The following is a 26736-nucleotide window of genomic DNA, read 5'->3' on the forward strand; positions in this document are numbered from 1 at the left end:
TTGAGGAACACAAGTCCAAAGCCCCTTTGGGAAATATGGAATTACTTGCTTTGTTCTTTGGATCCTGACTTTATCTTCTAACTAACTGGAGACTTTATTCTTGCAGAAATATTTATTTATGCCATTTTTAATCATACTCTGCAATAAGATGAGTTGCTTCATTTCCTCACCCCCTTCTCCATCTTTGAAAGAAAACTGGCAGGCAGTGATTCTTGTCTTCTTTGAAACCTTACCTGAACCCATGAGCTGACTCCAATGAAATGCATCAAGGTTGTGTGAAGTGGTGCAAATGTTATATCAGATTTGTTCGTTCTTTGGTGGCTCATTCAAACATGCTGCAGTTATCAAGGGAAAATGTGTGTGTGTGTGAACTGTCCCTCAGGCATTGGATTCTGAAGTTCATCTGAGTTCAGCTTTGGGATTCAGGATGGATGGATGGGTGGATTTTATTGCTACATCATCCAGCTCAAGCTGGTTCACATATGGCCTCCCATCCAGGCACTGGCTAGGTCCAGACCTACTTAGCTTCAAGAAGCTTGCTGCTTTTTCTACCTTCTATCCTAAGATACAAAAGCTAATTGACTATGAAAGTTTCGCAGCTCGGTTTCTGAAAGTGTTCAGATTGTGCAACTCTGATTCAAATCAACGTAGAGTTTGGTTGAACAGCATCTCTGTCAATCGTTCAAAGAATTAGTTTAGGGAAAAAAGCCCCCAATAGGGGAGTTGCAGTAGCCCTTTGATCACTCTGGTTGTCCTTTCTGAACCTTTTCCAGCTCTGCAACATTCTGTTTGGGATGAGGAGACCAAAACTGTCCACAACTGGCTCCATTGAAAAAGCATTCGCCTGGATGCAAATAATGGCGAGTAGAGGAAAATCAGTCACTGATGCTGCTCTGCAAAGCCTCATTCATGAGTCCATGCACTGCAGTAATAGGAAAGAGGATGATAATCGTTCTCATACTTCTCTTTTGGGTTTAGATTTGCTTTCCTTGGATAGCTCTCTAGGATAAGATGCAAAACAGTATTTCCATAAGATTTCAGATCTGTTCCACATGCCAAAACAGCCACACATTTGAATTCAACCCATTGAATTGGATCCCAACTAAGTGGAACTTAGGTCCCATTGAAATCAATGTGACAAATTAATCATGACTTAAGTTAAGGGGGAGGTACCATAACTCAGTGGCTTTATGTTCAAAAGGTCCCAGGCTCAAACACCAGCATCTCCAGGTAGGGCTGGGAACCCCGAAGAGTTACTGCCAGTCAACATTGACAATACACCAATGGTTTGACTTGGCAGAAGACAACTTCCAATGTTACTAAGTTCCACTGATTTCATAGAATCATGGAATCAAGTGTATTCTAGAGTTGGAAGGGATCCCAAGGGTCATCTAGTCCAACTCCCTGCAATGCAGGAATCTCAACTAAAGCATCCATGACAGCATAGGAACCAGATCTAGTTAACTTAGTCTGGGTCCAACCCATTGCATTGCAGATGACACATAGGGTAGTATAAAAGTTCTGTTGATGGTGATTAATCTGTGTTCGCTCCTTGGTGCATGATACAACTCATGAGTTATGAGTGTACATATAATTAACTAGCTCTACATGTGCTTTGGGACACTTTATCATCTCATCACTTGCTCTGTGATGGGGCCCTGACATTAATTAAAACGGGTTCCAGGGCTTAGCCCTGCCTCAAATTAAGCCCACTATGTTGAATGATAGTTTTGAAAAACCAAGGCCTGAGTGGCTTGCTAATTAACTCATTTCCCCTCCCAGCTTATGCAGTGAGTACAGTTGGTCAAGCCATCTGGACCTGCTGCTTTTCCTCTATTCATCTTCTTTCTAAAAGGCAATAGATTTCAAACGCACAGGTACGTCACATGCCATCTTTACAATGACTGCTTCCAATGCCCATTAAGACCACTGCTCGGAGCAGGAACGGACAGCACAATATTAGTATTGCAGTAATATCGTCATCCTATTACAGTTATAACTTCTAATGATGCATAGGGAAAAGATTCAAATGAAGCAAAGTTCAGCCATGTGAAATCACATCTGACCATGATGTCTGGGCCTCGGATTAATTATGGAGAAGTCAACACATCAAGTTAAAAGGGCTATAAGAAAGACACAACCTGATTCGAATAATAGAATCATAGAATTGTAGAGTTGGAAGGGACCCAAAGGGTTATCTAGCTCAGCTCCCTGCAATGTATGTTTAGGAGGAGAGGATGCTCCAGGGCAGGTCCACAGGTTAGTGGTAGAGCGTCTGCTTTTCATGCATAAGGTTCCTGGTTCAAACCCTGGTGATTCCAGGTAGCGATGGGAAAGACTTCTGTTTGAAATACCGGAAAACAACTGCCAGTCAGTGTAGACAATATTGGGCTAGATTGAACAAAGATCTGACTCTGTACTCAGCAGCTTCTTTTGCTTTAGTTCCTGTGCTTACTTCTGAGTAGTGGCACCCTAGTGAAGGAATGCTGTCCCCAAAGAAGCTTGCCTGACACCTGCATTCAGCACCAGGTGAAGGCATTTTTATTCTCCCAGACTTTTTAAAAACGATGCTTATTTTGGGTGGTGTCCAGTGCTAAGCCTACTCAGAGCAGGTCCATTGAAGTTAATGGGCACAACTAACTTAAGGTCAGTTATTTCATCGGGTCTATTCCAAGTAGGACCTTGTAGTTGGCTGCAAGCCTTTTGTGCTAGTTTACACACACACACTGATGCCGACTTTCAGAGCTGCTTTTAATGTTCTTGATCTTACACTGCTTTCGCATGAATTATGGCGATGCAAGTTTCTTTTATTGATTGTTTTTATTTTGACCGCATTTGTATTGCATTTATTTTTAAATCTGTGAAATACCCAGAGGCATGGTTCATTGGGCAGGATATAAATGCTAAGAACAAATGAACACTTGAAACAGGTTATAAGGGGTTCAAATAAGTTTGACTTTCCTTTCTTTCTGCATCGGTGTCATGTGTGGAGCTGCTATTAGGGGCTGGTTAGAGGTTTGCGGGGAGCCCTTGGACTCCCCTCCCTGTTTGCACCCATCTCCTCTTCCTCCTCCCTGTTGCATATTCCTAGAGTGGGGAACCTTAGGACCAAAGGCTGGTTGTGGCCCTCAGGGGATATGGCAGGCCCCATACCTCATTGCGTCTTCCTTGACTGCTTTTGCCTGGTTTGAATGCGTCTTGAATTCTGCTGATGACTTTTGCTTGCCTGGATGGAAAGGTAAGGACTGTGTGAAAGGGTGCAGAAATGAGTCTACCTGCATCCTCCTCCCGCCATTCAATCATCCAGCTGTTGAGAGTAAACACCTGTAATAAATCAACACCTGCAATAAATCACCTGAACCGGGGCAGGGGGCAATAGAAATGTAGTCTCTTCTTCCGTCACTGATTCCTTCCACTTGTTGCCATGTAGAGTGTGTTTGTTCAGGCTTCCCTTCCTCCCTTCCTTCCTTCTTGTCCAGCTAGTCTTTCTCTGTATGCCTTGGTCTTGGAGCTTCCTCTTGTTAAACTCATGATTCCATGATAGCAACATGTAAGCTTGTGCTCAGAATGGTTTTGTCTCCCAGGAGTAATAAACCTTAAGTTTCCTTATTCCAACAACCAGCCATCTTACCAGACTATTCCTGCACTCCATATACACACACACAAAACTTAATGCCTGCAAAGCTGTCTACCATTTTGGTCAATGCTAGGATGAGACGAGAGCTTCTGATTCCTTGTTGGGTAAGCAGGACCTTAGGAGACTTGCTGTCCTGCAACAATCGACCTCACCAGGACGTGGTGATCTTAGGTCTGTTTCTATACCAATAATTACACATCACAATGTACCAGGCAGGAATCCTGCCCGATCAACCCCCCCTTCCCACCCTCATGGCATTCTAAAATTTGGATGGGATACAGACAGAATGCAAACTCAATTGTCTGTAGGACTTGCAAAAACAATCATGTGACCCTCTTTCCATCTGCATGTTAATGCCTGTGTTTTTTAGAGTCTCACTTAAGTTCTCGACGTACACTTCTATTCAGAGGCTCATGCTGTACTCTGGGTTTAATATACTATTTGCTTAATGGCCCATTGACATAATCATTTGATATAGATCCTAGTCATACCACATTACCAGGTTGTGATATATTAATATAGCTACATATTAATGTTGGATGGGAAACCTATTACATCATTATCCATGAGCAATTAGTTGCTATCTGTCGCAGGTATACACATCTAGAGCTAAGTCATTAGGGGCCCTGCATTTTCAAAGTGCTGGACACTCACAGTTAAGATTGAAATCAACTGGAAATCTTGCCAGATCTATCACTGATGTGTGTGTGCGTGCACAAAAAAGGATTTGCTATAATTTCCTACAAGTGAAGGCAAGAGGAGAGTGCAATTTCTCTAGAATAGTGAGAAAAAAGATGGGCTGTGTCCAATGTTAGTCCACTTAAGGTAGATCCATGGAAATTAATGCACACAACTAGCAGCTGAATACTTTTTTTGTTTTGTTCCAACAGGTTTTTCCAACTGGATAAATGGGTCTTTACCATGAGCGTCCTTTTGTTAGGATTTTCATCTTGTTTTAAATGTATTTGTAGTTTTTGTGTTTTTAATTGTCTTATGTGTCAATCACCTTGGTAAAGTATTGTAAAATGTGGTTAATATATTAATTATAGTAACGATAACTTAGGTCCATTAGATCTACTCTGGATAGGACCTGGCTGGAGACAATCAACATAGCTTAAGGAACCATTTTGAGCTGCACTTTTTGCTGACCAAAATTGGTCTAGCTTGGCTGAAGATAAAGGTCTAATTTTGTGCATGTATTTTCATCAGAAGCTAGATAGGATTGGACAGAATAGGTTTACAAGGCTAACTGTGCAGGAGGGACAATGGATCACTCTGGATTTCCTTTAGAGTGTATAGCATACACCCAGTTTACAGTTCAATGCAACTATGATATTACTGATGAGCCTTGGTTTCATTTGGATTGAGCTGACCCAAGGCGGTTTGGGCTCTGCAGGTGACCACTGATCACTTTGTATTGTTTCAACAGTGAGTCAAATGTCAAATATAGATCTGCCAAAAAACAAACAAACAAAAACGGTTGGGTGGTATTTCATGGAAGCAGCAAAAACAGAATCCAACCACATGAAAAATATTAGCGTTTGCTCATAAAACACCTTTAGAAGAAGAAAACAATTTGGAAAACTGCACGATTGCTTCCATGTGTGTGCATTCAAATAAAGATGTACAGTTCATAAACCTACCAAAAAGAATGATCCAATTCTCAAGTTGCTCTAAAAAGAAATGCCAGTTATTGTATCTGAGCGACAGTGCTCATCAGCCAAAAATACTTACCCAGTTTTTGGAAAGACCTTTCACTAAACATTGGATAGCTCCACATTGGCCAGATGTAGGCCATGTGCTAAATTACTCTTTATTACTGGAACGTATTTTGGGTTCAGGGCTACATAACTTTGGAAGCAACATGTTTGCCAAAGCTATGGGATTCGCTATCACAGCTCAGCACGTTTCATTTCTAGCTTTTCATAGCTTTTAAACAACTGTTTTATATTTATTTGGACCTGATTTTATTGGGTTGTGGTAATTATTTTTGCTGTTCGGTAGTTTCTTAACTTTATTGTCTCTATTCTTGCTTAGATTTTAACTGACCATTTTTTAATGAATTGTTAGAAGCTCTGGAAACCCTTATGGGTTGAAGTATAGAATAAGAATGTACAAAAATTAATAAACAGTTTTGCTAAAAAATGATATTGTTATGCATTCTCCTGTTTTATATGTGATGAAATTTCAGGGATCCCTCAGAAAAACAATTTTTGGGTAGTGCAACCAGTTTGGCTGCACTGGGCACCACAACAATGATTTAGAACGGAGTGTGAGGGGCAGGAGACGCACCAAATTTTTGTCCATAACTGCCTTCAGAGTTCTGAAGGAACCTCCTAGCTGTGACTTTTTATAAGACTCAGCTGCAACTCCCAGCTGTTTCCATTTCTGCAGACACTGACCACTTTCTTACATAATTGTAAGCTAGACTTGGCAGCTCATCATGATGTATCAGGAATGAGCTGTGTACTTGGGCACACTACAATATTACTCCCACTTAGTTCTTCCCCTGACCACAAGCTTATCATGGTTCATCCTCTGTAACAAGTCAACCACAAACCATGGCTACAAGTTGGTGAGCAATCATGATTTGTTAGGGAGCAACAAGCCACAACTCCTGATTTGAAGGTAACACAATCACCAAGGCTGCCTGGTTTGTTTATCACTTACATGCTAGGCAACAAGTGATACACGAGCAAACTGGTAGCTGATGTCAACGAGGACCATATTTTTGAGGAGACTGTGATTCCCGAGGAGTCTTCCCCTTATCCTGCATTTTTGGGGGGCCGGGCTTTGCTGACTTTTCAACATTTCCCTGAATACATGGGAACCACTTGTCCTTGAGCAAACCCAAACCCAAACCACAGGGCTGATCATGTGGGGTGTCTCCCAGAGGAATAGGCACCTGGGAAGCACACAAGAAATCAGCCCCACCCACGTGGATCACCCTCACCCCCAGATCTAGTTGGGTCCTATGCACCACTAACAGCTTTGCTCTTCCAGCTGTGGCATGATGCAACTTCAATGACTCAAGCATGTGGATGAAGCTGATTGCATGTGTTCACCAGGTCCCCATTCTATATGATCAGCCCTGACTAGGTGGCCTGCATCATTCAGATGCAGCCCCCTCCCCCATCGTGCTGGCTCACAGACGAGTGCTTCCCATGTGGTCAGGACAATGTTCAAAGGTCACCAGAGCTGGGCCAAAAAAAGAGACAAGGGGAAAGGAAGAGCAATTTTTGCCGGCTCCAGACATAGATGAAAAACCTTTGTCTCTTCCTCTTGAACTTAAGACAACTGGCAGCCATATGTGTAAGCAAACAAAAGTTTTACTACTTTGCTCTTACAGAGATCACTCTCAGATCTTTATTTCTCTGCCAGTTGGCTATGGAATGAAGAAGAACAATAGATTCAAGATAAAGCTATTTGCATTTGTGATGAACGCAAGGACTATCTACCTTGCATTATCCTAAAAAAAAGAAAGAAAAGAAAAATTAAACCACATTTTTAATTAACTGATAAACTATTAATCAAATTTTTGCAATGTTAGGTGACACATTATTCATTTAGATAGAATGACTGTGAACTTAACTAATCAAATCTGATTTGCTCACATATGCTTGATTGAAATACATTTTAACTAGTATATACAAAGAGAAAATCTTGGATTTCTTACCTAATCTTCAGAGTATACTGCTGAGTTAATAAGGGCAGTATTTTTTTTTTAGACGAGACCACCATTTCTTAATCTGCATATCAAAATCAAGAGCAACTTAATTGCAAAACACATATTCCTGAAATCTAATCATTATACTGCTTTAGGGTATTTTATTGAAGCATGTTAAATTATGGACAGAATATTAATGATGAAGCTAATCAAACCCAATTAGTCACTTCTAACAATAGTCACATAAATATACAAGTCAGGTACTGAAGTACCGTAGGTAAGGTTTTAATTTTTTTTATATCAAATTCATGTAGTATTTATGAATTATATACTTATTTTTAATCTAAAAATCTAGGACAGGTCATTTCAAAGAAAATGAACAGGGCTAAAAGGCAAATGAATCTCTTTCATAATATTTGTATTGGTGCTATTGGTTTTTCAATGTATATATACTATGTTTGCTGCAACGCTGCGCATATGGAGAAATTATGTGAACGGAAATACTGGAATGAAAAATGCATGTAGGAACTGCATTAAGAATATATTTAAATGCAGATTCTGCAACAGAAGATCAGTGCAGTGCAGATATAGTCATGTGTTTGCCTCTGAACATACCTGTGTAAGAATTTTGGTTTTACTGCAGGATCAGACCAAAAGCCTATCTAGTCCAGCATGCTGTTCTGACAGTGGCCAGCTCAATACCTATGAAGGACCCAAGTGCAACAGCACTCTCTGCGCTTACGATTCCAAGCAGCTGGAATTCAGAGCCATCATGGACTTGCAGCTATTGATCACTGTATTCGCCATATATTTGTCTACTCTGCTTTCAAAGGAACCAGAATGCAGTAAACCGCCTTCTGAACTTCATTAATTGTTTTGATTTTAATGTACTCTTTACCCCCCACAGATGCATTTCTGTATGCATTGCTCGGCTGCAAAATTTGGAGAAGAGTGAATTTTGAAGGGTGTGTGTGCTTCAGTTAATGCATTGGTTTGGAAAGTGCAAATTCAGTAGGGTGGCCATCAAGTGTGAACTGCATCTCTTCCCCAGCATCCCTACCTTTCAGCGGCTGATCACAAAGAAGCAGAAACAATCCTAAGACAATAGTTAAAAACAACAGAACGAAGATGGTGGTGTTTGGTGTGTATATAGCAGTGGAGTACAGAAATAAATAGTGAAGAAAGAACAGGTTGCCTTTTTGTCTACCTTCCCTCCAGTAGTTGAGGTAGCTTTTTGCAAGCATCGTCACTTTACTTCCAACAACAACAACAAAACCCCACAACAGATGCAGACTTCACAAGGAAGCAACCGGATACAAAGTAAGTTCACACATGGCTCAAACACCAGCTGAAACACGCAAGACAATAACCTTGCTTGGGTGTTATTCCTGAACAGGCTACCCCATAGGGCCATGAACACAAGCCCTGCTCCTAGCCTGACCCTTTCCACATTGAATGGGAATGTCATGTATTCTCCTGAACATGGTTACAAGCCTCCCTGTGATCAGAAACCCCAATATTGCAGGATTCCTGCCTGCAAAAAGGTTCACAACATGCTAAGGATCCCCCTTAAGACCTTTCCGCTCACCATGGGTGAAGCAGCTACATGTGGGGATGTTGGGGAGGAAAGAGACATGTGTCTTCATTCCTGCACCATGAATTGAGATACTACATGTAGGAATAATGTCTTGCTGCTAGCTGCAAAGCAAGCCATTGTGAGGCCAGATGGCAGTCCATAATTTAGGGTATCCCGCAATTTGGGTGTCATGTACAGAAAGTCCCCAATATTCACCTATCCACGTGAGTGCATGGGCAGCACCTGTCAGGCCCATCCCCTCTGCAGTTGAGGTTGGGGTGTGGTGAAAACTTAGTAACCTTAGGGGAAGGCTGGGGGACATGTGGCCCTCCAGATGTTATTGGACTCCCATCATCCCCAACAAGCATAACTAATGGTCAGGGATGATAGGAGTTGGGAGTCCAACAGCACCAGGAAGACCAAAAGTTCCCCAGCCCTGCCTTAGGGACAGGTGTACTAGAAACACAGACCAGCAAATGCATCTAACCTCACCTGGAAGCTTTGGTTGGGACATCGTCTGGCCTGCTCTGGCTTGTGGTGCAAGAAGACTGCACTGATTAGATTCTACACAATTCTTTCCTCTGGCCAGAGTAGGGCAGGCCAATATCCTTCAGATCCCAGATCAATCTGATTTTGGAATATAGGAAACATAGGAAGCTATCTTATATCGGGTCAGATCATTAGTCCATCTAGCTCAGTACTGTCTGCACTGACTGGCAGCAGGCCTCCAGGATTTCAGGAAGTTCTCTCATCCGTACCTGGATATGAACCTGGGACCTTCTGTTTGAAAGGCAAATGCTCTACCACTGAGTTATGGCCCTTCCCCCATTTTGCAGTCTGGATGCACAAAGTCTACTAAATGTACATTCAAATGTGTAGTTACAGTATCATGAGAATGTAAGAAGAGCTTGCTGGAGCAGGCCAATGACCCATCAAGTCCATCATCCTGTTCTCAGAGTGCGACAGTGGCTATCCCCCATCAAAGTCCACTGAGCTGCCTTCAGAAAGGGGTTGTTTGGGTTTTCTTTTGCATGTTTTTGCCATGTAAGCTAGTAATGTTGCAAAATCCTTTTTGTGATGTGTATGTACATGGTTCCCACTTTAGAATTTATAAAAGATTGAAAGGATTTGTGCTCTTAAACCATTTCTTAGGCAGTTTTTAAAAAATGTATATCTACCACCCACTGGATCTGCTTCAGTATTGGCATAAAGAATAAGAGTCTGTGGTTTCTCTCAATTTGTTTCACAGCCTCACTACAGTTCCTGTTTTTAATAAAGATTAATGCAATGCTCAGTAGCATTTGGAAGTTGACTGGGAAGAATTAAACAAAACTGGTGGGGAGTCAGTAAATAGGAGATGCCTTGGGCAGGAGAATACGGTTTGTTAGAACAGAACAGATGGTAAGGAACAATACAAAAGGTGAAGGAAATAAAAGGAGTAGTGGGCACTAAGGGAAATAGATTGAATTTTAGCTGTTAAAAGCACCGAGTTTGTTAATGAATATATTATATCAAAATGAATAGGGAAAATAAATACAAAGGGCTTGTGTCATTGTGAGGAGTGAAACAAAACGTGAAAATAAAAGGATAGGTAAGGACTTTAAAAATAAACAGGGTAACAACGAAACATTAGCAGTGAAGCTGCTTATTTTTCATGCTTGCCTGAAGGCAAGGAAATTGGTAATGTTCCATTGTTCCCTCTTGTGGGTGAGGTACTAGAGTGAAGTCACTTAAGTCCCAGGCAAACGGGTTGGTTTACCTTATTTATTGAGGACATCTTGTTCCAGCTTGCCTTTAAAGTGAAGTCACAACCATCTGAATTTGGAACCGAGTGTCCTGTTTTGCAAATAGATTGCAGCCAGATGCAGTTGATTAGATCACAAAATTCCTCCTTTTTGGAGCAGAGGAAGGGAAAGGAGGAGGCTTGTGGAGTGCAGCTGAAAATTTGGGCTATGAGGATGTACAAGAAATTTGTAAGTCTTGATCGCAAGCTTAGGAGTGATAGCACACTGGCTCAATCTAGCTCAACTGCAGGTGCTCAGAGAACATACAGATAATGGGAAGGCCCGTTTTTTACATCTGCAGGCGTGGCAGTGGATGTGCTAGATTGATGTCTGGCCTCAGGGACTGTATAAGTGCCAATAAACTGAAGTTTAATCCTTGTAAGATTGAGGCGCTGTTCCCTAGACTAGTGGGATGTGGTATGGCCTGCTCTAGGTGAGGTTACACTCCTTCTGAAGGAGCAGGTACAAAGCTTGGGGTTGCTTCTGGATCCACTACTGTTGCTTACATAAGAACGTAAGAAAAGCCTACTAGATCAGACCAATAGCCCATCTAGTCCAGCATCCTGTTCTCATATGAACCAGCCCAGATCCTGTACTTGTCATCTGAACCCTTTTTCTGTGTGCTTCCTCTGAATAGCGTGGAGCGTGGTGACATAAGAGAAGGTGACATAAGAGAAGAGTGGTGGCTCCTTGTTTGTGAAATGCTCTCCCCACTCATGCCCACCACCAAACCTATTTGTTCTTAGGTACCTGGCAAAACATTTTTATTCACTAAGTCCCAAAACAGCTGGAGGGCCAAGTTTGGCCATCACTACACTAAGGCCTTTGGACCTTAATTTTCTCTTTATCTTTTAGTGGGGTTCTGTTGGATCTGCTCTTTATATATGTAATTGGTGAGCATTTAGGGGTTGTTTTTCCTCTTGTTTTTAAAAGTAAATTTGAATTCACCTTTCTGAAAAAAGCAACTAAAAAATAGAACAAATAACTCTCTGAGCCTTATTTTTTATTTATTTTATTATAGATCATGGTTTTTATCCAGGGATCTTGAGACAGTATAAACTATATTGTCTAGCTGTTTCCTCACCTGGCAGTGATTACTAGACCAGATCTGCTTAGCTTCAGGAAGGTTGCTGCTTCATGTACTTTCATACTATGCTCTTAGAAGAATGAAACATTTCTTATCATCTCATCCAGTAACCAGTTGGACCTATTCTCTATAAATAGATAAGTACTTTGGAAAATTCCAGACTGGGAAGCAGTTTAGAAAGGAAGGAATTTAGTTACAGCATGCAAGGGCCCTAAAGAACCCATTTACTTGTGAATAATTCCAGAGAACTTCACACAATCATGACTTTCTCAAAACTTCAACTGTTCCCCAAGGTCTCTTCTAACAGGAAATGTAAAGCGTGCAAGCCCCATTCTTTCATTTCCCTTTGATCTGCTTTCCTCTGGTCTGAAGACAAAAGCAAGGCCCTAAGAAGTATTGTGTTTTGTCTCTGCTGCACCTGGTAAAAGTTCAAACTCTTGTCTTCTTGACCTAGGATATGCAACCACTTTCACAAAGTTCCTCTGAAAAATAGCAAGTCCCCTCAAGCTGCTGTGCTGGTGCAGCTGCATGGTTCAGACCTGACATCCCAGGCACAAATTTCATGGAGAGATGCAACATTGAAAGCTTATTACATTGATTAGACATTTGTATGGGAATAGTAAAGAGGCATTGTGTGTGCATGGGTGTGTGTATACTGGGCAAGCTGCTCAACTTTAAATCCATCCAGCTAACTTTGAGACAATGGAAGCCCAAAGCCTTGATTTATTGACGTAATCTGTGGCAAATACTTGCAGGCTGGAATATATAACTCTGATACTATGACATCTTACCTTTAAACGGTTATATGCAATGCTATCTCTACACAGAGGAGGCTTTATTTGGCTACAACAACTCAATGCTCCAAACTGACAAAGGCACTGCAAAATACGGTAGATAAATACTCCTCACTTGAAGCACCTTTTGACCACAGAGTGCTGCAGCAGTCTGGCTTAAATAAAAAAATATGTTACCCCCAAGCATATTTAGTAATTAATAACTAGCAATATTATTGATTGATTCTGACAATTTATATACCACTTATTTGAAAGTACCCCTAAGCAGTGTACTTAAAACTTAAAAAAACACATCCAGATGAAGTTAATTAAAAAGTTTGTCACTTAAACTGCAGACTGAAATAAATAGGTCGTCATTAGGTGCCAGGTTTTCAACAGGGAATGGACTTTTCTGGTCTCAATGGAAAGGGCTGGACCCTCAGTGCTGAATGCAGGGTGGCTCCCGATGGATATGATCTGTGTACCCAAGCTACGGGGGGAAATCGCTGACCTCAGTGATTGGGCAGAGATATAACTATATAGGCATCCTGGGCCTAAGTTAAGGTCCTTGTAAATTAATACAAGAACCTTGAACCTGGTCCTGTAACCAATGCAAGCTTTTGAGCACTGGAGTTCCGTGCTAGCGATAATCTGTCATCATCTGTCACCATCAACAGCCATAGTATTTTGCACTAGCTGCAGCCTGAGGGTAGCCCCAAATTGAGTGCATAAGAGAAAGAACAGTAATAATAGCAAAGTTCCTCCTAACCAAAATTCAAGATTAACATGCTTTGTAGATGTAGAAGTGTTTTGATCATACCCCAGCATGATCTGTAACGGCTAGGTTCAGAATTAACCGCAACCTTGGTCAGGCTTTATAGATTTTTTATATATCGCAACAATAGTTTTGATGTTTAGAACAGCCTTGCAGCTGTTTCATCAACATTTTATGCCATAAAAGGACAGAGAGAAAAGAGGAATTATAAGATATTGAGATGAAGTTGATGATGACCAGCCATATCCACCAACACCCACGTCCTGGGCTAGATTCATCTCTTGGGTTTCCACTTGGCATTCCATAAGCATAGCACATGGACTATCACTTTCAGTTGTAGTTCAAATGTTGGGGGGGTTTTGTGTGTGTTTTTTTTAAATCCAGCTTTGAAGTCTTAAATATGGTGACAGCTGGAATTGCATCTTCTTTTGGGTAGAAGCTCTTTCCATCCTCTAAAAGTGGACTAAAGGCTATTTTCTTAGCAAACTTGCACACCTAGCCTTCATCTTCTAAACCGAGCAATCCCAATAATGAAGGGTCAGAATACCCAAATCCTGTCTGTGAAATTACCCCAGGCTTCAATAATCACCCCAGGCCTCAACCACCAGGGCTCCTCGACCCACCCCCTCGGCTTCTCATTCCCCCTTTCCTGGGAAGAGTCCAATAGTCCCAAGACAGCTTTCTGTTCATGCTCAGAGGAACTCATGGGGCAGGACTCCTGAGGGAGGAGAAAGGAGGAGGGAACTAGAAAGGGGTATATATGCTTGTGCACATGACTGTGAACTTCGTGCATGCTTTTGTGGACTATCACACTTGCTCCTTCTACCAGTTCATGGATGGTAGAAATAAAAGCCTTTTCTCCAAAACTATTCCTTGAGTGTCTGTTGACTCCCACTTCCCTTTCCCAGGCGCAATATTTTTCCCACCCGAGGGCAAAGCCTCATAAGGCTACAATAACAAAATGCACCTGCAGAGTCTATGCTTGTAGGATGCTAAAATTGTTCTCAGTGAGAAACTCAAGACCTGACTTTTCATTCGCATTAACTCTCAACAGGTGACATAAACTGATATCACTGTTTTAAATACAGTCTATCAGTAGAGCTGCATGTAATTCTATGATTCTGGGCATAGGAGCGAACTCCTAGGGGCTGAGGTTCCTTTGTCGCCCCCCCCATAAAATATTTGAGGCCCCCTCCGTTGATGGGCATTGCCATTCAAATAGTGTGGGTGCCATGTCATGTGAACAATTATGTGGGATGAGGCCTACTTGCCCCCCCAATATTTTATTCAAGTGGTATTCCTGTTTTTGGGTGAGGCTACAATGAACCTACAGTGAAGTCTGGAAGAAGCATGTTGGCCAGCAAAGTGGACCAGGTAGCAAGAGTGAGTGATCAACAAGTAAAGACAGTAGCAACATAACACCCCAGCTCTCCAGTATATCTAGGCTCTTGCCCCAAGTGCTATGAATCATTGCCCTCAAGCATCCACAGAGCAAAAAAATAAACACAGGAGAGGGTGGCAATAAGTCTGCAATAAACTGCGGGTGTAGTGACTGAGTTGTGGCTTTGTTTTTAAAAACCTCTCTCTCCAAGAAAAATCATGGAACTATACGTGATGTGTAGTTCTACCTTAAGTAAAAAAAGAGTCAGAATCCATTAGGTATGTATCTGGTTAGCTTTGAAAGTTTAAAATTGACAAGTTCAAAAGTTTACCTCCGTAACACAGAAAACATGGGGAAAGTCCACTAAAGTGACACTAATCTTATTTAAGCCAGAAGATTTTCTCCCGCATGAGACTGAATGCAGAAAAGCTGGAATTTCCAGGTGATGCTAATCAGACCCAGCAGAGAAGCAACTAGAAAGCATACAAATTAGCCCTCCAGTTTCTACAATGACAGCAAATAAGAACTGGATTCAGTAAGGTATCCATGTGATATGGGAACTGAGGAACATACTACTGGTGTGATCTGTTACTTTTTTCATTTTAGCCCCAAATCTCAATTCAAAGGTAAATTTTAGACGTTTTCTTCAGATTCTGAAATCTGATTCCCAGGAATATACTGATCAGCTGGTGACAACCAGCTACTCTCCTCTTTCTTCTGCTGACTTGCCACTAATTATGTTGTTGAGCTGGGGGAATGAAAATACTTTGGCATGCTTTGTGTTACTCCTGAAGCCTCATTGTTTCTGCTTTGTGTGAGATTTTCTTAGCAAAGGAGGAATAAGAAGCTAAAATTAAGTCCCGTCCTTAATCTTCTTTATTTTAGACCAAGCATATCCCATCCCTACATGCTTCCCATGTAAGAATTTCACGGGTTAAACTAAGTACACACTGAATTTTTGCCTAAAGTGATGTATCATATTCTTCTAGGGAAGTGTCTGCCTGACATGGTTAGAATATTTTTCCTGTGGCAGATTAAATGTAGACAGTTCAGTAACCACCCCACAGTTCGGTTTGTATATTAACGGCAATATAGTCAGTACTCTGACAAATGACATACATTGTGAAATGTTGCCAATTGCCGACGTTGAACTAGACTGCAGATGCCGTGTATTTTAGTCACTAAAGCAAAGATTAGTGGCATACCCACTGGTGAAAAGTTGTATAAATTGACACAACTGGAGCCATTTGTGTGCTTTCTCACCAAATTTAACAGATGCAAAATGGTGCTTGTTGACATAAATTTACTGCACCATGTCTCATTTGTTTACTTCATGCTGCTTTGTGCTCTATCATGGCAGCAGAGTCAATTTTAGGGGGCGGCGGTGCTTCAATGTTCTGTCTTTTGGCTTTCCCAACAGTTTGTGAAACAAACAGGCATTTTGTAAAGCTTTCAGTATCCATAGCATCTGAATGCCACATATTAGCAAGTTCCTGATTATAAGGCTGATTACTTAATTAGGATGTTTCTAATGTTCAAGAAGTGAAGTAAGAGTGTCAAAAGGAAGTTATTTAGTAAGAAGAGCATAAAAAATAATAGATTTACATAAAAGATCAGGAACTAAAACTAGAAACTTCTTGCTGGGTATGCTGAGAATTATGCAAGAGTTGTATTCAATGCAAAGTTACTGTAATAATTCCATTCTGTGGAAGAGTGAGGCTGCATATATCTAAGGCTCATATTCTTAAATGTACTACTGATCTAAGAATAGGGAAGATATTTGATTCAGTTCACATTAAAAGGCAAATCAGCCAAATTCGCACTTTTAAAACTTACTGTATATGAGAACCAAAACACAGCTATCCTTTGAAAGTCACACATCCGAATTTTGTGATGTAGTTCTCTAGTGAAATAATGTTCACAAAAATGCATCCATTAGGAGAACATGTGCATAAAAATGAGATTAGTGAAAATAGCACACAAGAATACACCATATTATGGGAAAATACTTGCAAAAATGTGTACATTTCCATATAAAAATATGTTTATTAAGAGACATTCACACTAAAACATTGACATATTTTCAGGAGGGGGGAAATGCTGCAAAAATGTAGAGAACTGAATGTAGGAAAAATAAGAAACTGAAAGAACCAAAACTGATTGATCCTACCATCCCTGTCTAAGGGGTATGTGAAGCTTAACAAAGATTCACCCAATTCCATAAAATTGTACTGTTGGATTCATTTCAATTGGACTAAAAATGAGGCCTCTATTTTAGGTAACCATAATGGTTGTGACAACAAGCTTTTTATATGTTTCAGAGCTTAGTGACAAGAGTAGTGAAATGTCAGTTGTTGGGTTGTTGTTTTTTAAATACAATACTTCCTCACAATAAATATCCAATTAAGGAGTAACCTGGTAGGTCAGGGGTGGGGAACCTTTGTCCCTACAGGTGTCACTGGAGTACAACTCCCATCATTGATGGCCATACTCTCTGGGGCTGATGGGAGTTATAGTCCAAAAGCATTTGAAGGGACACAGGTTCCCTACCCCTGCGGTAGGTGATGGGGCAAACAATGCTGCAAGAAGGACCTCTGTTCTATTCATCAGGAATGCATAGTGAAAATGACACCACCTCCTGGGGCCAAACTAGACAGGATGTTAAATGCATGAATGAATGTAATGTGTCTAATCTTGGGGTGGATTGTTCCCCCTGCCTTTAAGTGAGCCCTGAAAAACTTGACCACAAATTTTATTTTGAGAGCCTGAAGGAACATTGCTTTTTACCCACACTTCACAATTCTACAATAACAAATCATCCTGTATAATTATTTTTTTTAAATCTGGATTTTACAGACACCACGGTTTCCAGTCTAACCCAATGCTTTGTTATTACAATGGTAAGCAACATGCTTGCTCCTTGCCTAAAAAGCATATTCTATAACAGATACCTTTCCCCTTATCAAATTATGGTTACCCACTTGATGGAGGAAGGCACCACACCTACTCAGAGGAGCATGTCTCTGTTATCACCTCCTATATGCCAGGTCTAAGACCAGTCACTTGCAAAACAGATTGTGGGACAAAGCCATGGCTGAAACAACAATCTGATGGCATTGTAAACACTCTCAAATATTTGTAGGATAGAGAAATGAAACAATGTATAGATATAAAAAATGTAACAAGTGTCACCAACTTTTGGGAGCCCAAGGGCACACCTGCAAATCAGAGCAAATGTTGCGGACCCCACACACACATAACACAGAGTGCTGAAATACAAAACTACAGCCTATTCTATTTCCTGCAAGAGAATGTTTTTAAGCACTTTGAGGGGGAAAGGAGGGGACCCTCTCGGAGCTAGGGAAGGCCTCTGCAGGCACTGGCAACCCCTACAATATGGATTCAACATACGTAGTCTTCCATTGCTTGGTATATGTGTGCTTTTCTTTCCCCAGTCCTTTTGTGAAGATTTACAAGCCTAGCCTACCCCGTTAGGGAAATGATTTCTTCTTCTCTAGGGAATGGATAAAAAGCAAAGAGCAAGTCTAGCTCAATTTGAATGATAACCAAAGCAGCAAAAATCTAATAGCTCAATGTTTTGCCAGTGGAGAAAAACTCTTCCCAGTGATTGGCTTGCAATGTTTATTCTTGCAACACACTTGCAATAGTGTGTATTTCTTTGCGTTTTGCCACACATTTTAAATATTTTGGTTAAAATTCTGTTAACAATTATTTCACAATAAGACTCAGATTTAGAAGTCACAACCTAAAGTTCATTATTTTAGAGCTGGATAGCCATTGTATTTTGACACAGGTTCTTGGATTATTGGACTGACTTACTTCTTGGATTATTGGACTTACTTCTTGGATTATTGGACTTACTTAGTTAAAAATCATAGAGCTCAATGAGATTCATTCCCAGGGTTGAATTCAAGTAAGTTCTACTCTGACTACAACTATTGAAATTAATGAACCCAAGATAGTAATTAATAAACTTTAATGGGCCTATGCCGAGTAGGAATTTTGTCTCATATTTTGGGTTCTACAAATGCCAGAACTGTTGGGTGGTAATCCTACTCAGAAGTAAACCCTACTGAATCCAAGGGGGCTTACTCCCAGCAGGTAAGACAAGGCCTAAAAGCCTTCATCTTTCTTAAGAAAGCACTTCTTGCTTCATCTTACTTCAGAGCAGGTATGGGTAGGATTGTGCTGCAATAAGCATTAAAGCTTCATATACATGGGTGCGGCATAAGAATTTTATTTTTATTTTTTGTGGTTTTATACAGGCAACCCCATTTATGTGCATTCCATAGGTGCGTGAATGACAGCACACAAACGCATCATGCCAAACCCAAAGTGACCCAAAAACTTCACAAAAAATTGCGGAATGGGGTGTTTGCAGGCTTTCTCAATGGTGTTTCAATTATATGTGATTACACTTAAACGTGCAGTGCCTTGGAACGCAATTCCTCACGTCAATGGGTGATTGCCTACCTGTACTGCAAACTGCCCTGTGACCCTCAGAAGGAGGGCGCTATATAAATTTAATAAATAAAAAGCAGTGACCCTAATCCTACCTACTCATAAATAAATCCCATTGATCCCAAGGGGACTTACTCCCAGCAGGTCAGTGGGATGAGGCCTGAATTCAACCTCTTTCTCAAGAAGTATCACTCAGATCACCTATTGGGTAGCCCCAGGTAGGGCTTGCACTGCAACACACATAGAAAGCTCCAACTAAGTCCTATTGTGAGCAAGCACTTCTTACTGCCGCTTACCTCTTGAGTAGCTGCAGTAAAAACTGCATGTACATGAGAGCAGCCTCAGAAGCAGTAGGCCCTATCCATGCCTATTCAGATTTCTGACATTGGAAAGAACAGGTCTCTGAAAATAAAGAGACGACATATGTACTTTTGTAAGCCAAGAAAACCCTCAATTAAAACAATTTTTAAAAGATTTTATGTTTAAATTAGATCAAAAGAATGGATTTCTGGACCAAAGCTCACAATTTGAAAAAGAACTCTTACAAAATAAGGATAAACTTTTGTCAAAAAAGTAAAATTTTCTACTAGAATGGGAAGCAAAAGACACACTTGTTAAAGCCTCAGTGACACACTGGGCAATAGATATAGGACACAATATAGATCTCAACCTCTAGGAGAAACTCTGGAAAAGTGACCTGAAATTTATAGCATGTTATTCATTGAAAGAGAATTACCTGAAAATGATTAATAGATGGTACTTAACTCCGAATAGGTTGGCTAAGATTTAAAAAAACAGAATCAGATATGTGTTGGAAGTATAAAGAAGCAGAGGGAACTTTTTTTTACATGTGATGTACATGTAAAAAGGTAAAAGTGTATTGGGAAATGATTTATAATGAATTGAAAAAAATGTTTAAAACTACTTTTTGAAAAAAAACTAGAGTCCTTTTTGTTGGATATAACTAATTCCTAGGTGTCAGAAAAGGTTGTTTATGTATGCAACAACTGTGGCCCATGTGTTGTTAGCCCCCAAAATGGAAAGTGAGCAAGGTCCTTCCAACTTAAAATGACTAAATATGAAAAATTGCAGACTTTATAAAGTAAGAAATCAAGAAGAACATGCATTTAAAGAAGACTGGAAAACATTTATTGAATATATGGAAAATAACTGCATACAGCTGAAAACGCTGGCAGCGTTAAGATAACTCCAACAGAGTAAATAAGTTTTGATGGATGTAAAAGTGGAAAACTTTGATTTGAATGGTTATAGTAAAATATGCATATGTAAAATGAACCATGGAAAGAGAGGAAGGGAAGTCACTGGATATTTTAAAAAGTTTGTAAGATGCTTGTTTGGAAATATAAAATTAAAAATTTGATAAATGTATATGAGAGAGATACATTTTTATGAGAGAGAAGATGTCAGTCCTATTGAAGCCAAAGGCACTTGTTCCCCTCAGGTAAGCGGGTTTAGGACAGCTGCCTTCAGGTAAGGCAGCCAGCCGGGCCTGATCCTGCTGCGCGTCCGAGAGAAGCTGTGAGGGAAACTGGCGGCGACGGCAGCTCCTCCTCCTCCCGCCTCTGCCTCCTCCCCTTTCCTCGCCTCCTCCCGGCGGCGGCGGCTACCCAGAGAGCTGCACAGCCACGGCCAGGCAGGCGCGAGGAACGGGCCTCAACCGCCGCTTCCTCTTCCTCTTCCTCCTCCTGCGGGCCCGAGTCCACCAGAGGCTGGGGGCGAGGGCGACGCTCCATCCCCGGCGGCGCGGCGACAGCACCCGCTACTCCGACATACCCCTGGGCCCCGGCTGAGGAAGCGGCGCCGGCGCGGCCCAGCATGCGAGTGTGAGATGTTTCGCCCGTTGTCGTCGGCAGCAGCAGCGGCTCCTGACTGGGCCCAGGCGGCTTCGGCGGGCCCCGCGCGGCGGATGCGACTCCGGAGCCGGCGCTTCGCCCTCCACAAACATTTCTATAGGACTCATTCGCCTTGCTGAGGAGAATATATATCTATATATTCTCAATATATATATTGAGGAGAGAGAAACACATACGCAGGACCAAAAACAAAACCCCCTCCCCTCATAAGAGAGAGAGAAGTAAGAGGCAGGCAGAGGCCTAAAGCCTCCCGAGCGGCCGTTAGTTTTCGCCCTCATCAAGGCTCCCCGCCGTCCCCCCCGCTCACGCCACGCTTAGGCACCGACACTCACACCCCCGGGGCCCCGTTAGGTCCATGGAGGCGGCCGGCCGAGCCCCGCCGCTCAGCTCCGCCCAGCTGGGCCGCCTGCGGGACGAGCATGGAAAGGTAAACTGGGGGCGGGGGAAGGTGGGCCTGGGGAGGGGAGGGAGCGAGGGACGGAAGGCGCCCTCCTGGTGGGGAGCCGCGTGGCTGTGAGGAGGGCAAGGGGGTGTTATGACGCCAGGCCCGGCGCCTCAGGCCTGGTCGGGGGCGCCTCGTGAGGTGTGGGTGGGGGTAGGTTGCGGGGTATTGCTGCTGGTATTGGGGAGGGGGCCGCGGCCCGCGAGGGTCGGCTGGTAGGGGAGCGGAAGGGGACCCCGTCAGGGGGTGTGTCAGGCACGCTGCCTGTGTCATGGCAGCGCCATGTGGAGGGTTTGTTTTGCAGAGGGTTTCCTTCCCACTTCCCCATGTAGGTGTGTATGATGGACTTTCCTCTGTGTGTGTGTGTGAGAGAGAGAGAGAGAGAGGGGGGGGGCGCTTTAAACTGCAATTATTGGTAACCCCCCCAAAAAAAAACCGTAGTGTGAGTTGACAGTGCAATTTTAACCTTTCCTACTTGGAAATAAGTTCATCTGGATGGTACCCAGTGTTGGTTCTACTCGGCTTAGACCCCTTGAAAGTAACGTGGTGGTTATTGCTATTCTTACAACACTGTTTTAATGTATATTTACTTACATATTTTGCTACAGTTATATCCTTCTTCTTTCTTGAAAGTGGCATACATAATTCTACCCACTCATTTAATCACAACAACCGCCCTGTCAAGTAGGTTAGGCTGAAAGGCAGTGCCTGGCCCCTTATTATTATTATTATTATTATTATGGATGGCTTCCAACAGAATATTAAAATACAGTAATCCATCAAACATTAAAAGCTTCCCTAAACAGGGTAGCCCCAGGTAGGGCTTGCTCCAAGGTCACGCAGGGAGCTTCATGGCTGAGTTGGGGATTTGAACTCTGGTCTCTCATTGGCCCTAGTTGGACACTGCGTTATCGCTTGTCTCCCCAAGTCGGAATTCAGGGTGACTTCCAACGTTTAAAAACAACATTATAAAATACAGTACAAAGTGATAAGCAAGCTCGCTTAAAAAAAACTAGTAAAAAACAATAGATAAAATACACCACAAGACATTTAAAACCAGTAATTAAAGTACAGTTTGCCTTGATCAGCAGTCCAGTGATCAGCATCTTAGTTTTTGAAGGCCTGTCTGAACAAGGTCTTAGCCTGCTGCGAAGAAGGATTGCAAAGAAGGAGCCAATCTAACATCTTTTGGGAGGGAATCTGGGAGGAGCCTCAGAAAATACTGTCTCATGACACCACCAAAAGTTATGTCATATCCGTTACAGTGGTACCTTGGGTTACATACGCTTCAGGTTACAGACTCTGCTAACCCAGAAATAGTGCTTCAGGTTAAGAACTTTGCTTCAGGATGAGAACAGAAATCGTGCTCCGGCGGCGCGGCAGCAGCGGGAGCCCCCATTAGCTAAAGTGGTGTTTCAGGTTAAGAACGGACCTCCGGAACGAATTAAGTACTTAACTCGAGGTACCACTGTACTTCCAATGGGTCTATTCTGAGTAGAACTCACATTGGATACAAATCACGGTGCTTCAGGGGGGGCTTATGTCCAGGCAACTGTGCATGGAGTTGTAGGCTAAAATGCAAACCTTACCTGGGAGTAAGTTCCGTTGAACTTCAGAGGACTGGCTTCTTAATAGGCCAGAGTTGTAGATAAGCCCACAAAAGTTTTTGGCCTGCGATAAAAACTTTTTTAAAACAAGCCTGCAGAGGAATAGTAGTGTTTGGTTTCTGTGCTGGGTGCAATCACTTGCTCACTTGGCCTGCATTCAGTTCTTGACTGCAACTACTAGAGCTGAAATAGTGCTACATACAAAAAAAAAAAAAAGACATTGAAGCATACTATTTAGCCTCTTGAAAGTTGCAATGACACATTTATTTGGAAGTGAGTCCACAGAAATTGGTAAAACTTACTTCCAAGTATGTGGTTTGTTTATGAGAGTTGAGCATGTTCAGTAGCTACAGAACTTTTGAGTGTCAGTTTGGAAAGAGAAACACAAAGGGGGCCACAGAATGGGTTAGGGCAGTGGTTTGAAACCAGTTTGCTGTGGCACCCTGGGGCAACACTGGCTTCTGTCTTCTTTCCTTCCCTCCCTCCTCTGATGCCCTCTCGCATCTCTGCCTCCCAAAGGCTTGCACAGCTATTTGTTGCAGCAGCCCTGGCTACAAGCTCTGCGGGTGAATGGTGCTTCTGGAGCTGGCCAGGGGGTGCTTCCCAGGTCTCTGTGGGGCAGTGTGAGAAGGCACCTCTCTTTGGGGCAGGGGGGGCAGCTCAGAGACCAGGGGCGGCAGCTGCGGCTGCCCAGAGGAATCCCAAGGAGAGGGGAGAGGAGAGGTGACTGAGGGAACACTCTACAAGGGAGGGTGTTCGAGAAAGGGTGAGGGGCTGCCAGCTCTGCATGCAAGGGGTGACATAACTAGGGTCCTGAGCCCTACAGGGGTGTTGCAGAAAGAATGTCAAGGGACTGAGCCAGGGACTCAGAAAGGTTGAAAACATCTGACTTAGGGTATTCTGTAGGAGTGATATGGCTGACTGACTGGAACCCTGAACAGGAGTGTTCCTGTTTGAAAGTGAGGACACAGCAATATATTGTTGCCTATCCCACATGTTACTCTAGGAGTAAAACAGAGCTGGATGATGAGGATAAACTGACCAATGGTTGTCTTCAGGCTGGACAGAGTAGAAGTCCTTTGCTTATTCTGGCTATCAGGAAATTGCATACAACCTGCTGTGAGGGTATGATAGGACTACCACATGGGGAACAAGGCAGAAAAAGCACACCACTTTACTTTGGAAGACATTACCATGGTTCATACATTCAGTGGGAGAAGTTGCTGTGGTACAGTGTGGCGGTGAAGTGGTGCAAGCAGCTTCACTCCATTGCACAACCTTGACTGTGCACTGAACCATCCACATGATCATCAGTCATGTGCAGGCTTGGTTCATATCATCTTTTCACCTCTTTCATATGGGATAAGCAACATCAACTGGGCCTCCGCATGACTGGCCATTTCTGCAGAAAGTGTGGTTTACCCTGGAAACTAATTGTGTTTTATAGGAATAGGACTTGGCTCGCCCATCATAGGGTGGCTGTTTTTTTGTTTGTACTTTCTACATGTGCTTGCACAAACACTGAAAAGTAACTTAAGTGGAGCAGAGGAGCTCCCTATATATTACAGATCTTTGAATCCCTTTGCATGTTGTACAGGACTACTGTATAGATAAACACCAGGTCAGCTAGTGTGGGAGAATGCAGCAGAAATAATAGAAAAAGCAGCATTTGCAGATGGCTTTGTGTCTCCTGTTGAAGTGCTATTACATTCTATTTTCCTGCCCACAACCCCTAGTGAGGTGAGCAGAATACATTAGTTATCCATCCCTATGAGATGCTTATAAGACACTTTGGATGGCGTGAAAATATGACTTTTGGTTTTGGTTTTGTATTGCACTGATAATTTTGGGAAAATTTTACATTTTATTTGTCTTGCAAGAGGATAGATTCTTGTTCCCAGCATTGTACAAGTAATGGTGAAGAGAGCCCCTATGTTTAATCATAGAGATCTGATATAGTCGGTTATTTTGTTCTGTTACAGTTTAAAATGTTAGCATTAACAATAGTAAGCTATAGTTATGGTGGCATCATAATGCTCAAAATGGCTACAAGTTATTACATGAAATAGGTGTTAATTAGACAAGAGTAGCAAGAATCCCAGAGAGCTGAGAAGAGGGTTTAACATGGTTTCCACTGGCATATCCATTGACAATCCAGCACCTGACTCCAGGGGTCACTTTTCCATCTGCTCTGTGTGAGAAGCCCACTCCCAAGTGATACGTAATGCCCTCACTTCTTGGCGAGGTGCATTTGCCCTTGGCTTGCTACAGGCAGTGGCAGGAATGCCAAAGAGCTTGGGGAAGTCTTTAACCTTCTGTTCTCTCTGTGTCGCTTTTAGCTGTCCCACCATCAAGATGGGTTAATAGCTATGTATTGAGTTGTATAATCTTTTATAAGCTGCTTTGGGGATTAATTTATATTGAAAGGCAAGGTATAAATCTTTTAAAATAGATAAAGGGGGAAAACAAAAGGATTCACCAGCTTTTTCACCTTTTTCTAATAAAAAAAAAATCTAGCACCTGAAAAAGAAATCTGTCCTATGTTTATGGGAAGGTTCATTTATTTATCATGACCCCTTGACATTCAGTTATAGGCATAAGTGGTCTAACTTCTCACTGGAGTTCTATCCAAACTAAAAATCACTAATATACTATTTTTGTGCTTTATTTCTTTTAAATCAAATCACTTCAGAATCACTTAAGGAAAGGTTCCCCATATGCTTACTGCTGTACCATCTGGGCTGTTTTCAGGTCATTACAATCTGTTGTGTAAATAAGTTCCATAATATGTAGCAAACATGCACAGTTTTCTCCAAAATGTTGAGTCCATAAATAGAGGCACAGAGTCAAATTAAATTTGATCCAAAACTCAAGAGTGAACCTACCCCATCCTACCCCCACGCCTGGAAGTGATGCCTCTTAATCATTTCACGACTTGAAGAAAGTATGAATGGATTTCAGTAAAAAGCAGAATGCCTGAGGGGCTGTCAGTAGAACTGGATATCACATGGCTCTTCTTCACACATACAAACTACTAACTTAGGTTGCTGCAATAATCAAGTGATTAACACGCATGTGAGACACCATTATTTGAAAAGAAACCAGAGGAAACAAACATATAAGTAGGTTATTGGTTCAGAAGAAGCGTTCCACTAAAATTAACTGCTGTGGTGTTAACTCAAATGAACTACAGTGGTACCTCGGGTTAAGTGCTTAATTCGTTCTGGAGGTCCGTACTTAACCTGAAACTGTTCTTAACCTGAAGCACCACTTTAGCTAATGCCGTGCCGCCGGAGCACGATTTCTGTTCTCATCCTGAAGCAAAGTTCTTAACCTGAGGTACTATTTCTGGGTTAGCAGAATCCATAACCTGAAGCGTATGTAACCCGAGGTACCACTGTATGGTCTTGGGGATACTTTTGTAACTTGTTAAGGCTAGTAGGCAGCTTGCATATGGAAGGATTACTGCTTTAAGGCATCTACCCAATGTAGCAGATTGCAGACTGGACAGCAGTTTTATGCATATATAGTGTGAATTCTCCACCCCCCATGGCAGCTTTCCCAGCCTGGTGCCCTCCAGATGTTTTGGACTACAGCTTTCACCAGCACAGCCATTGAGGAAGCTGGTATATTATTTGTCCCTTCTAACAG

The 26736-nt window shown here is 42.1% G+C and overlaps 2 protein-coding genes across 4 annotated transcripts in view; one reads left to right on the forward strand and one right to left on the reverse strand.

Moving 5' to 3' along the window:
- Window positions 1-26736, reverse strand: part of LOC128419510 (protein C19orf12 homolog) — a 231930-nt gene that overhangs the window by 95547 nt on the left and 109647 nt on the right. The gene's annotated exons all lie outside the window — the stretch shown is intronic.
- The window catches only part of URI1 (URI1 prefoldin like chaperone), a 49591-nt gene continuing 43613 nt past the window's right edge, over window positions 20759-26736 (forward strand). The window contains exon 1 of one of the 3 annotated variants that reach the window (XM_053400258.1): window positions 20759-21463. In XM_053400258.1, the coding sequence (XP_053256233.1) occupies window positions 21392-21463 (72 nt within the window). In that variant the 5' untranslated portion in view covers window positions 20759-21391. Of the gene's footprint in view, window positions 21464-21556; window positions 21620-26736 lie in introns of those variants that run through there. The other 2 variants (XM_053400260.1, XM_053400259.1) reach the window with 2 other exon arrangements.

Source organism: Podarcis raffonei, chromosome 8 (genome assembly GCF_027172205.1).
Source record: "Podarcis raffonei isolate rPodRaf1 chromosome 8, rPodRaf1.pri, whole genome shotgun sequence".
Taxonomy (NCBI): domain Eukaryota; kingdom Metazoa; phylum Chordata; class Lepidosauria; order Squamata; family Lacertidae; genus Podarcis; species Podarcis raffonei.